Here is a 14,159-nt window from a genome sequence, read left to right as displayed (position 1 = left end):
AGAATTGACAAATGGGACTTCATAAAATTGCAAAGTTTCTGTAAGGCAAAGGACACTGTCAATAGGACAAAACGACAGTCAACAAATTGGGAAAAGATCTTTACCAATCCTTTGTCTGATAGAGGGCTAATATCCAATATATACAAAGAACTCAAGAAATTAGACTCCAGACAACCAAATTACCCTATTAAAAAATGGGGTATAGAGCTTAACAAAGAATTTTCAACAGAAGAAACTCGAATGGCCGAGAAGCACCTAAAGAAATGCTTGGCATCCTTAGTCGTCACGGAAATGCAAATCAAAACAACCCTGAGATTCCATCTCACACCAGTCAGAATGGCTAAGATTAAAAACTCAGGTGATAGTAGATGCTGGCGAGGGTGTGGAGAAAGAGGAACACTCCTCCATTGTTGGTGGGACTGCAAGATGGTGCAACCACTTTGGAAATCAGTGTGGCGGTTCCTCAGAAAATTGGACATAGCATTACCTGAGGATCCAGCTATACCACTCCTAGGCATATACCCAGTAGATGCTCGGACATATAACAAGGACATATGCTCAACTATGTTCATAGCAGCCTTGTGTATAATAGCCAGGAGCTGGAAAGAACCCACATGTCCTTCAACTGAGGAATGGATTCAAAAAATGTGGTATATTTACACAATGGAGTATTACTCAGCTATTAAACACAATGAATTCGAGAGGTTCCTAGGTAAATGGATGGAATTAGAAATTATCATCCTGAGTGAGGTAAGCCAATCACAAAAGAACACACATGGTATTCACTCACTGATTATTGGATATTAGCCCAGAACCTTGAAATGCCCAAGATGCAACTCACAGGCCACATGAAGCCCATAAAGAAGGAAGACCAAGTGGGGGTGATTCGGTCCTTCTTAGAAGGAGCAACAAATTACTCAAGGGAGCAAATATGGAGACAAAGTGAGGGACAGAAACTGAAGGAGGGGCCGTCTCATGACCACTCCACCTGAGTATCTATCCCATGTGCAATCACCAAAGGTAGATGCTGATGTGGAAGTCAGGAAGTGCATGCTGATAAGAGCCTGATATGGATATCTCCTCAGAGGTCTTCAAGAGTCTGACATACTCAGAGGCAGATGCTCACAACTAGCCATTGAACTGATCATGGGGTTCTCAATAGAGGAGTTAGAGTGAGGACTGAAGGAGTGCTGAAAGGATTTGCAGCATCATAAGGAGAGCAACAATACCAACCAACCACAGCTCCCAGGGTCTAAACCACCAGCCTGGGAGCACTTAGGTAGGGATCCAGCGCTTCAGTTGAATATGTAAGAGTAGAGGGCCCTGCTGGGCAGAGGTGGAAGAAGAGAACCTTGACCTCATGAAGGCTGAATGCCCCAGGGGGTGGGAATTTTGAGGGTGGGGAGGTGGGAGGGGGGGTAGATAGAGGTTATATCCACAGAGAAGAAGGAGGAGGGGTGAGGGGATTGGGGTTTCCTGGGTGGGTGGGGGATGGGGTAAGGGGACAACATAGGAAATGTAAATAAAACATCCAATAAAAAAAATTAAAAATAAAAAAAAATCCAGACTGTGCCAATGAGTTAAAAAAAAAAAGAATAAAACTGTTCAAAACCTGAAAATAGAAATAGAAGCAATAAAGAAAACACAAACTAAGGGAATTCTGGAAATTAAAATTTTAGCAAATTGAACAGGAACCACAGGGTCAAACTTCACCAAAAGAATATAAGAAATGTAAAAAAGAATCTCAGGAATTGAAGATATGATCGAAGAAATGGATACATCTGTCAAAAAAGTATCAAATCTACAAAAAAAATTGCTAACACAAAATATCTAGGACACGTGGGACACTATGAAAAGACCAAACATAAGAATAATAGGAATACAGGAAGGAAAAAAGTCTCAGCTCAAAGATCCAGAAAACATTTTCAACAAAATCATAGCAGAAAATTTTCCTAAGCTAAAAAAGGAGATACCTATAAAGTACAAGAAACCATACATGACAGTAAATAGTCTGTACCAAAAATGAAAGTCCCCATATCACGAGATACTAAACACATAAAACACAAAACATACAAAACAAAGAAAGAATATTAAAAGCTGTATGGGGAAAAGACCAAGTAACATATAAAGGCAGATCTATTACAATTACACCTGACTCCTCAATGGAGATACTAAAGGCCAAAAGGTCCTGAACAAATTTGCTCCAGATTCTAACAGAATACAGACGTGCCAGTCCAAACTAGTATACAAAACAAAACATCTATTCACAATAGATGGATAAAGTAAGACATTCTATGATAAAATCAAATTTAAACAATATTTATCTATAAATACATCCTAACAAAAAGTGCTAGAAGAAGAACTCAGATCTAAGAAGGTTAAATACACCGATAAGAACACAGAAAATATTCTCAGACCAGCAAAACCCAGAAAAGGGAAAAATACAACACACACACACACACACACACACACACACACACACCTTACTACCACTACTACTACCACTACCACCACCACCAAACACAACAAAATAAAAGGAATCAACAATCATTGGTCATTGATATCTCTAAACATCAATGGTCTCAATTCCCCCAATAAAAGACACAGACTAACAAGCTTCTGTAATAGGGGATATGAAATCTCAACTGGCCATCTCTTGCAGCCAGATGAGGCAGTGGTAGGTCAGGGTTGCATTCCATTGAGTTGTTTGCCAAAGGGATCCCATGGAAATTCCCAACCAGTCTATGTTGATGCTAAGACCAAAAGGGTTGCTCTGCACAAACTGAGAGTGGGGCCCCATTGCTGAGGAGAACATCCATATAACTCAAATCTATCTGGATAATTCGATCTGGTGCCCACGTGGAGCCTTCACCCCTACATTCTTGCCTCTTTGGTAATTCTTGCCTCTTTGGTATGGAAGGCTATCTCGGACACCAATGCATCCACCAAACTTTTGACCTATAATCTGTCCTGCCTGAAAAATATGTCAAGGAAATCGTGGCACAAAACTTGTGGGAGTAGCTAAGAAATGATTGATTTGATACCTGACACTGCTTGGATAACCAACAATGAGAGACTAGAGAACCCAGAGACCTGAAGCAAAACCAACATGATTGGTTTAAAAAAAAAACAATGAAATGATTCCTAATAATACTCTGCTATACTCACAGATCAGTGATCATCATCAGAGAGTCATCAGTCATCATCAGAGAGGCTTGCTCCAGCACCAGATGGGAACAGATACAGAAAATAACAGCCAGACAGTATGAGGATAAAGAGTCAACATTGGAGTTCTCCATCAAATACCTTCTCTCAGTGATCAGGGAATCTCACAGAAGAAGAGCTGAGTCACAAAAACTTTAAGAGATGGGGACACCAGGAGAAGGCGGCCCTCTGAATCAACTAAACAAGGTTCATGTATGAGTTCACAGAAACTGAAGCAGAAAGCACAGGGCTAGCATGGGTCTATACCAGGTCCTCTGCATATTCATTATAGCTATTAGCTTAGTGCTTTTAGGGAACTCCTGACTATGAGAACAAGGACTCTTTTCCTCATGTGGGGTTGCTGTGTCTAACTTCATATAAAAGTTTTTGTTTGATTTTATTATATTTTATTTTATCATGTTTGGTTGTTATCTCTTAAAAAGCCTGTTCTTTTCTAATGAGAAACAGATTGGGAGTGGATCAGGAGGGGAGGAGATTTGGTAGAAACTTTGAGGAGTGCAAGGAGGGAAAACTATATAGTGTTGTGGGATGTAAAACCATGCCAGGAAGTTTTGTAAGGCAGAGCAGGTTGAGACCTAGAGACTCAGTGGGCACATACCTGAGACTCAGGCGATTCACTGTCCCTGGCTAGACTCCTGATTTGGAACATGTGCCATGCTTCTTACATAAAAGAAACATGTCCTATGGTCACATAGGCCCAAAACAGAGCTCTCCATGCTAATGAAGTACTAGAGGCCCAGAAGGCTTAGCCAATAAGCTTCCTTTCCCAGACATTCCTACCTGAAAATGGTATTTAATCTCAGGCCCACACTGAGAAGTTGGGTAAGGTTTTATGCATCCATTTTCTGCCATGAAAATAAACTTAGAACCACGGACTGACTTTTCATCAAGATCCACTATGGGGAGCCATGAAGGAATTCACTTACAGAGTTCTAGCTTGATTCCCCCATAGAAGGCCTCTCTATGCTCCCAGCCAAGACCACCACCAAGCCTGACTTCGACAAACTAAGGACAATCACCCCACTGGGACAAGTCAAAGATTCCCTTTTCCCACTCATCCATCCAGGCCCTGGGCTAAACACTCTCTCCAGCTGGCGGCCCCAACTCCGTTCTCAGCTCTTCCGCAAATTACCAGCAGCATCTGGATGTCCAAAAGTCAAAGAATCCCTTGCAGGTCCGGGGACCCCCTAACCCCACCTTTCCCACCTCTCAGACTGTGCTTTCCCATGCCCAGAGTGGTGCCTCAGTGCTTCCACCCAGGAGGAGGCGTGGGGTAAGCACAGTCAAACTGCCCTCATTCTGCATCCCCAAGAGGCCATGTCCTATGTCTGAGGGGATATGAACTGACAAAGTGTATAAGAAAATAATATATTTTTAATTTTAAAAATATGATAAGACCTGTTTGGTACAGTGATATGTATGCCTATAATTCCAGCATTCAGGAGGCTTAGACAGGAGGACTAAAAGTTTTAGGGCAGTGTGTACTTCAAAGTGAGACCTTACCTAAATAAGGAAATACATCAAGAAGAGATGGACATCTACTTGCTGAAAATCTGAGAAAGCTATAAACAGATTTTTTTTTACAAACACATACAAATAATGAATGTACACATGAAAAGATGCTTAGTGTCCTTACTCTTATCAAAGTAATTCAATTTAAAATCAGAATGAGACATCATCACACATACAGTATAATAAAGGAGAAATGATGTAATTATAATCTCAAAATATAGGGTTTTTTTTAAAGTGAGTCAGGAATGGGAGACAAAGAAGAATCAACAAAAGTAAATTCTACTTGAAAATGATGTAATGAAAACTAACACTGTAAATGCTAATTAAAATATCAGAAAATGGAGCAGGGGCTATCCCAAAAGTTGTTGCTTGTACATAGGATATGTTTTTTTCTAGCTGGGCTGCCTTGTCTGGCCTCAGTAGGAGAGGAAGCACCTAGCCTTGCAGAGACTTGAACTGCTAGGATGGGAGGGATACCCAGAGGGCCCCTATCTGCTCAAAGGACAAGGGAGTGGGAGAGACAGGGGAAGGATTATGGGAGGGACTAACTGGGAGGGGGGACAGTGAGTGTGATGTAAAGTAACCAAGTAAAAAAGAAAATAAAAAGAAAAAAAATCAGAAATTAACTTTTAAAAAAATTCAAGGGATTGATGATACCATACAATAACAATGGTGTAGAGCAATAGGAATTAAGTATTGCTCTTGGGAATGTAAACTGGTACAGTGAGTTTGAATACACTTTGGAAATTTTTATAAAGGTAAGCATACACTTATCATAAGACTCAGTAATTCCAAACTTATGGATTTGCCCAATGATATGCAAACATATATTCATACAAAGATATGTGTGAGCTTTATTTACCTGCATTTATGATTATCAAATATTAACTACCCACCCATTAAGAAATGTAAGACCAAAAAAAAAGAAATGTAAGACTAACAAATTGTGCCAGGCGGTGGTGGTGCACGCCTTTAATCCCAGCACTTGGGAGGCAGAGGCAGGCAGATTTCTGAGTTCAAGGCCAGTCTGGTCTACAGAGTGAGTTCCAGGACAGCCAGGGCCACACAGAGAAACCCTGTCTCGAAAACAAAACAAAACAAAAAGACTAACAAATTGTAATATAAGTTGAATATCCGTTACCTGTTTGATCCAGAAAAAAATTCAGATTTTGAAATGTTTACATAGACTTTGTTAGTTGAGTATCCCTAACTCAAAAATTGAACACCCTACAGCACAGCACATTTTAAGTATTAATTTAGTGCTCAAAAGTTTTGAGATTTGTGGGACACATTAGAATTTCAGATCCTTTAATTAGGGATATTCAACAGATACCTTCATAATATTCAACATCAAAATGAATATGTAAAACAATGGGGATAAAATGCAAACTAATCCTTATGAATGAATGAAGCAAGCATGGCCTCAAAGAGTACACATGATAGGATTCCCTTTATAGAATTCCCAATAAAGACAAATCTAATCTATAATGATGAAAAGTATGACACTAACTGCCCAGGGCTGAAGGGATGGTAGATACTGATTCCAAGGGGCACATGGAAAAAAATTCTGAAACAGAGCACTATCTATGCATGGTGGTCATACTGTTGCATACCTTGTCAGAAGGCATGATACTATATGTTTAAAATGTATCCATTTTATTCTGTATAAATCATACTTTGATAAAATTAATTCTAAAAGAAAGCATTGATCATAAAGTTAGAACAGAGATGGGTCTGTGTTTAGAAAAAGAATGAACAATTTTAAGGCAATACTTAGAAACAGAATAGAAAGCAGGGAAAGCTGTAGATGACAGTTGAGTATCTTAAAGTGAGAGGATAAAATGAAGATATTTTAGTAAAAATAGTAAGAACAGGAAAAAGCTGATCTTATCTATTTTCAAATAAACCAATGCCCTTACAACCCAAATGGGTATGATAATAATCTGGGAGGCTCAGGTGTGATTTAAGTGATAAAGCATTAAAATGTGATAAGAGAAAATATCCAAGGAAGCAAGATACATAGAGAAGAGACCTAGCCTACAGTCCAGAGTGTTGAAATGAGGGCAGAAGGGCACTTTTCCTGGAGGAAAGCCAAGTAAAGAAGACAGTTTATAACAGCTCCCAAAATAATGGGAGGAGAAAATTTAGTTCCTAAGACTCCAAAGCTGCATAAAACAATTTCTAAAACTTTAAAGGAGGACAACAATGATAGTATTTTCAAGGTAATAGCCTCTTGGGGAAGGGGGCTTCCACAGACCTCTACCTATGTCACATTCACTTACCTGAACTGCTCTGGTGTGGGGCTCCCTCCTCCAGTGTCCATGGTTCCTCTCCTTGCTCCAACTTGAAGATGACTTCTGGTTTGGGAACTTTAAACCCTGTTCAGAGAACATGATAGAGAACTAGATTCAGATAATTGCTTTCTACTTGTTATTTGAGAGAGTTAAGTGGCATTTACTGGCATAGATAGAGCAATAATCCCAGAAATAAAAAGACTGTAGCATCTCAGAGACTCAGGGCCAATACCAACACACACTATCAAATGTCCCACATGTCCCTAGAGCTGATAATGCAAATACCCACATTGATGATCGGCATTACTTTCCTAGGGCTTCTACTTCAAAGGGCTATGTATGTAAAACAAGAGATATACATCACTTCACATTTTAGAGAATAGAAACCTAAAATCAAGGTATCAGGGTCATGTGTGTGGGGCGGTGGGCTATAAGAAGCAGCTAGGTACCTGGTCGAGTAGGCCTTGAACCCCAGAGACCCTCCAGGGACAGGAGGAGTTTGGCCTTGCTCCTGGGCCCCTGGCTCTTTTCACATAGCTTCAGCCTCCCACAGAGAGATCTGTGGCCATTGGTCACATATCACAGGTAGAGGGTGTGATACAGGCTGCAGAGCCTCAAGACATCTCCATATACATGAGATACCTAAAGGCCAGAGGGCATAGCCAATTAAGCATTCCTTCCCAGGCCTTCCTCCTCCTTGCAAAAGGTATTTAATCTCAGGCCCGCTCTGAGAATACGAGGTATAGCTTCATCCATTTTCCACCATGACAATAAACATTTTAAGACCATGGACTACCTCTCTTCTTTGGGTTCTGCTGTGGGGAACCATAGAGAAGGCCTTCAACTACAGAGGAACCATCTAATCTCCTACCACTGACTTCTCTATGTTCCAGCCACGGAGACCCAGCCAAAACCCAGCCAAGTGAGTTACCATGACCAAGAGCCCCCTTCCCAAGGGACAACACCAGAGCTTCTCCCCCTCACCTCTTCAGCTGCAGGTCAAGGCCTTGAGACCAGTTGGTTCCCAGCACCTTGGCCCCGGGGCTCCTCAACCCAAGAGGTCTGCCCCCACCCAGGGACCTCAGACTGTGTTCCCTCCACCCATGGAAAGAGCCCTGCGGCTTTTCACAGCCCAGATGTCCACATGGAGTGAACAGTCAAATTCCTGTGTCTCTGACTCTCTGAGCTGCAGCTCCAGCCCCTTCGACAGACACGGGACTCACAATTCAACACAACAGGACCCACACCCCTGTGCACACCACAGCCCAACAATGTGCTCTCAGTGGATCTAGGAGAGAATCCTTTCTTGGACCTTCTAGCTTCCAGGGTTTAATAGAAATCTCTCCAGAAACATGGCTGTCTTCTTGTGTCTTTCTATGGTCTTCCTTCCATTCATATTTGTAGAACTATCACTCTGATCCATGTCTTCATAGTCACATGACATTCTTTATGTACAGATATCTCTATTCAAATTCATTTTTTTGATAAGGACACTTGATATCATACAAAGACTACTGTAATAACCTCACTTTGATTTGATTACCTCCCTAAGCCATTTGTAAATATGTCACTTTAAGATGTCCACATAGATTTTAAGAAAACACAATTTAACTTAAAAAAGTCTACCCTGTGCCTCTTTCAAATCCATGTACTTTCATTTGAAAAATATTTACCTCTACTGGGCATGGGGTGCAGAACTTGGGAGGCAGAGGCAGGTGGGTATCTGTGAATTTGAAAAGCGTTTGGCCTATATAGTTAGTCTCAGGACAGTCAGTGCTATTCAGTAAAACAGCATCTCAAAAAAATTATTTGCCTCTTCCCACCTTTCTCAAAGGACTTAGTCACATCAGCATCAACTGATAAGAAAAAAAAAATCCAAGCCTCATCAACTCAATGTCCCAAGTACATCAATAACACTCAGATAACTCAGAGTATGACAAATTCTTTTCCATTTAACAATTTACGGAACCAGGCAATTTATCTGTTTCCAAAACACAATGGTGAGACAGGCATTAGATATACAGTACATTTCTAAAATGGAAAAATATGAGATAATTAAGAATAATTCTCATTAGCTCAATGATATATCCTATAAGATCACTGTGGTAGCAGCCTTCTCCCTCAGCCCTGGGATAGGAATGACAATTTTCACTCTTGTACTCCATAATAAATTAGTAAAGTATTTGCTTTCTGTCCTTTTGGCTTTATAGTCTGCTCTATATGCCTAGTTCCAAAGGGTGGTACATTTCTACTGAAGTGGAAGTTAGAATTGCCTCTTGGTCATTTTGATCTCCTTATGCCTACGAATAAAAAGATTAAAAGTGACTTGCTATATTGGTTGGATTGACTGATGTTGACTATCAAGGGACACAGAACTGCTAGTCCAGAACAGGAGTGAGTTAAGTATAGTCTGGAAAGAGGTGATTCCTTAAGGTTACTAACATACCTTAGTGCTACTATTGACACAGTGACACAGTTTTCACCTTAAAGAGGATAAGAGAGGTTATTCTGGTACATCGTCTGGGAACATAGATTCAGGTTACCCCCAAATTCCATGTTCCAACATGGAAACAGTTTCATGAAGTTTTTAAAGTAACAGTACAAATAAAATTTCAAGTCAAGATATTTTTGAAACACATTGGTACATAGACTATAATGAAATGCGGAAACCTCTGCTAGAGGTTTCAGATGCTGATGACATTTTTAGCCTTTAAGTTGGTGGAAGCTAGCTGCCTGGTAAGTTAATAATTCCAAAAGTTTTCACCAAACAATCACAACACATAGTGGACACAGTTCAGTTCAGACACAGAGATGGAAAATGATTAGCTATTAAGAGTTAAAAATAGCTCCAGATAAACCATAATTATGCTTTGGACTTACAATATTCCAACCTCTTCATAATCACTTAACTTCTAAGCAGTTTGCAAAAGATTTGGTGTAAGATGTAGTTCTTTCTTGGAACTTAGGTTCACACTACTATACCCAATGATTAAAGAAAAAAAAAACCTATAACCACAAAATCCAAGTAGGACCACTTATGATCCAGACCCTTCAGATGGCAGAGTATCCCTTAATAAAATTTGAATCAGAGTCTTCTAAAGGCACTTCCCAACTAGCCTTCCACTTCTGAACCTCCTTGTCCATCTTCACATCATTCAATTTTGGCAAGGATTCCATTACAACAATTTAGCCAGAACCCCCATGGCCTCAACTCCCATTCGGCCACCCCGTGCTGTGGGTTCTGCATTTAAGACAGCAGAAGTTCCAGACTACCCACTTACCTAGAATTTTCAATCTGTTAGCACTATTCTTTCATAAAATGTGTGTGTGCACATGCAACACACACACACACACACAGAGACACAGACACACACCAGATTTCCTTATTCATTCCACTCCTCTGGAGAATCCTAATACAGATTTTGGTACCAAAAGCCATTTCAGAGGGAAAGAATCTTCAAATTGTCAGGAAGGGTTTTTCCTAAATTAGTTATGGGATTTCTAGAATTAATCCTTTAATTTGATCAGATTTAAAGAGACTGATTGGTAAGTATTTCCAGTAGGAAAGATGACTCTGATCTGATAGTTCATGGTATGATATAGTGACAAAGATAAGCAAATATCAATACTGAATTCAAACCTTTAGATAACTTTCTGAGTGATGATGGATTAGAGCTTTGTTTAATAAAATTGGCTGGTTACTTCTAATTACATTGGATAAAGGGAGACAGGTGGAGTGAATTCAAATATCAAATTTCTGGGCTCATGAGTCCAAAAAATAACCTGAAAATTTCTACATCAGGGCCACATGTGGTGCATATATCAGTTATCCCAGCACCCAGGAAACAAAGAGGCAAGGATACAATGAGTTTAAAGCTGGCCTGGACTACATACATGTCTCAAAACACAAACAAAAGATTTCTACACCTGCTTCTGTAACTACAAAACTAAAATCGATAAAAATCAAACCCAGACTCATCCTGAAAAATGAATAAAATGTAAATCAAATTGAATAGACAAATTTCCAGGCTATCTGCTATTAAAGTAAGGCCATTTATTGGGAAAGGAATGGAAACTAAATCTCTAAATTCTTCTGTGTCTTTCTAGATAAGTAGAAGTCCTACCACTGTTTTGGTCAATTTATTACTGCTGTAACAGAATACCACAGGCCTGATGATTTATAAACAAAAGAAGTTTATTTAGCTAACAATTCTGGGGATGGTTGAGTTCAAGATCATGGCCTTGGCATCTAGTAAGAGTCTTCACACTGCATCTCAACAGAACAGAAGCAAAAGTGAGAATGTATGAAAGAGAGAAGCAGAGGGTAGGATAGGGGTCAAACACAACAAATTCATTCTGGTAATAAACAAACCACGCTCTGGATGACAACAACCAATTCTGAATGGCAGAGCCCTGTGACCTTATCACAATTTAAAGGTCCCTCCACACTCAGTATCACAGTTGTAATTAAGTTTCAACAAGAGTTTTTATGGACAATGCAGACCAATGCAACCTCTATCTAAAAAGGATAACCTGAGAAACTGAATGACCACCCCTGTTATTCAGAGTTCAACTGGCCCCTCTGTCCCTTTTTTCAACTGAGACTTCCACCCTAAAGGATGGTACCAACCCATACTCAAATTGGGTTTTCCTACCTTAGTTAATTTAACCCTCTTTGGAAAGACTCTAACAGGCACACCCAGAGATAGATGTATTTCACTAATCTTCTAAATCTAGTCAATTGGACAATGAAGATTAACCACCATGAATATGTACATTGAGAGTGGAAAAGGAGACATTTAGTAAAAATTTCCTCTACATGGCACGTAAACACAGAATAGACTAGTGCGGAATCCTTGCCCTTTAGTAGGGTACTGGAAATATAGCATACAAAACCACTCCTAGTTCTACTTGTAGGACACTCAAGTCCTTTTAATTCAGGCTCAGCCTATGGAAGATATGAAGACCATAGCAACTCTAGAGTACTGAACATTGGTCTTAGTGGAGTTGTACTGCTTGAGAATGTAGCCCAAAACTAGTGGTAAACTCCATCTAAGGCCACATACAAGCACAAAATTTATATCCAAGCACCATAAGGGAATGGTAAAGAGAGAATTCAAGAACATGCAAAACTGTTAAGAGAAATGACATTAATTTAGACATGGTATGCTCACACACTTGGCTTTCAGTGGTAGCCCTAACTAGCCTCTTGGCCATGGAAAAATAAAGTGGCCCTTCCTACTGAAACAGAGAAGGTGGTTTCCATTACCTATGGTCTCAGGGTTTATGGTGGCAATTGCAACCCTGCTGATTTCTGAACTATTCATAATGTCAATCTTCTGTTTTCTTTAACAATAACACATACTCACACCTAAACAGCATCACATTCTATTTCCTACCTATAGAAACACAGAAGTTCTATAGGTTCCTTCATTTTCTCCCATCTGTCTCCTTTAGCCCAAGCTGGTAATGTCTCTACTGAAATAATTGGCTAGATCCAAAAGTCAACCACCAAATCTTTTGAGCAATGTGTTCATACATACGTTTGATCTTCTCAGAGTATTTTCTCAATTTTTGCAAGGGATGGGGTGGGTCTAGTGGCCCAAATGAGAATGGCCCTAGAGGCACATATATTTGAGTACTTAGGTCCCCAACTGGGGGTGACTGTTTGGGAATAGGAGGTGTGTCACGGTAGCTTTGGGGTTCAAAAGACTTGCTCTTTTGTGTCTTTCTCTACCTTGTGGTTGTTGCCTAAAGATGTAAGCTCTTAGCTATAGCTCCAGCACCATGCCTGGATGCCTGCCTATTGCGGCCCACCATAATGGTCATGGACCCACCCTCTGAAATTGTAACCTGCCAATAAACTCATTCTTCTATAAGTTGCCTTAGTCTTAGCACAGTGATAGAAAAGTCAGGTGCTGAGCATTTTCAGAATCCTTAAATAATAATTTTCTCCTCTTTTGAATTTCTTTTATGATTTACCTCTTTCTTCTCAAATTATATGATAAGCATCAAAATAAATCATACTGTGCTTTCCTCAATGTTTAGAAACTCCTCAGATAAATATTAAAGTTCACTATTTATAAGTAGTACTTTTGAGCTGAGAGAATAAAATCTCACCATGATCTTTGTCCCTTTACTTTCCTTCCATTTGTATTAACATGCCCCATATTCTAACACTTCACCTTTAACATATTTATATCAATAGGTTTTTCAAATAAACCTATGCTTCTTTTTGAGACAGTGTCTTACTATATATTCCTGGCTGTCTTGGAACTCACCATGTGAACCAGGTTTGTCACTGACTCACAGAGATCTCCCTGCCTCATTCTCCCAAGTGCTGGGATTAAAGGCACCCAGCTAAATCTATGCTTTTTATGTCAAATATCTTAAAACTTTTCCACCCTCAACTCATTATACCTATCCAAAACCTCTTTTATATTTTAATTATTTTGTGGGTTTTGTGTGTGTGTGTGTATGTAAGTCTATATATATCACAGTATATGTGTAGAGGTCAGAGAACAACATTCAGAAATTACTGCTGTCTGGGATTAAGCTCAGGTTATCAGATTCACATGGGAAGCACAAATACCTGCTGCCTCTCTTTCATGTTAGGTATTTTTTAAAGCAATGCTCCATTTCCTAGGATTTCTATAACAGTATCACAAACTAGACGGTTCAGAATACTTATTATCTTGCACTTCTGGAGATTAGAAGTCTAAAATTAAGGTATCATAAGCAGGCCTACTGTTATTGAAAGGGCTTAGAGAACATCTTTCCCTCAGCATCATTCTCAGATGTTTCTCAGCTTAAAAATGTATCCTTCCAATGCCAAACCATCTTCTCACACCTTCACATTCTCTTCCTTTTGGTACGTATGTATCTGTGTGTCCAGAGCTCCCTTTTTCATAAAGATAAAGATACAGGGTCTACAAGATGTCTCACCTGTTAAAGGCACTTGCATCCTAAGCCTGTTGACCTGAGTTCAATCCCCAGAACCTACTTAAAGGTGGAAGAATCAGTATAATAAGTTTGTCATGTGACCTCCACAAATTCCTCTCCCTCCTCCCTCCTCCCTCCAACCTCCTCCCTCTCCCTCTCCCTCTCCCTCTCCCTCTCCCTCTCCCT

General features: G+C 39.8%; 1 protein-coding gene across 1 annotated transcript in view; it reads right to left on the bottom strand.

The window, feature by feature from the left end:
* LOC114628158 (zinc finger protein 81-like) overlaps positions 1-14,159 on the bottom strand; it is a 113,798-nt gene that overhangs the window by 30,192 nt on the left and 69,447 nt on the right. Inside the window, exon 7 of the mRNA XM_028776106.1 lies at positions 7,020-7,115. Coding sequence (XP_028631939.1) covers positions 7,020-7,115 — 96 coding nt within the window. The remainder of the gene's footprint in view (positions 1-7,019; positions 7,116-14,159) is intronic.

Source organism: Grammomys surdaster, unplaced genomic scaffold (genome assembly GCF_004785775.1).
Source record: "Grammomys surdaster isolate TR1022 unplaced genomic scaffold, NIH_TR_1.0 265, whole genome shotgun sequence".
Classification (NCBI taxonomy): domain Eukaryota; kingdom Metazoa; phylum Chordata; class Mammalia; order Rodentia; family Muridae; genus Grammomys; species Grammomys surdaster.
Note: the sequence above shows the minus strand (reverse complement) of the source record. Positions and strands in the feature narration are given on the sequence as shown.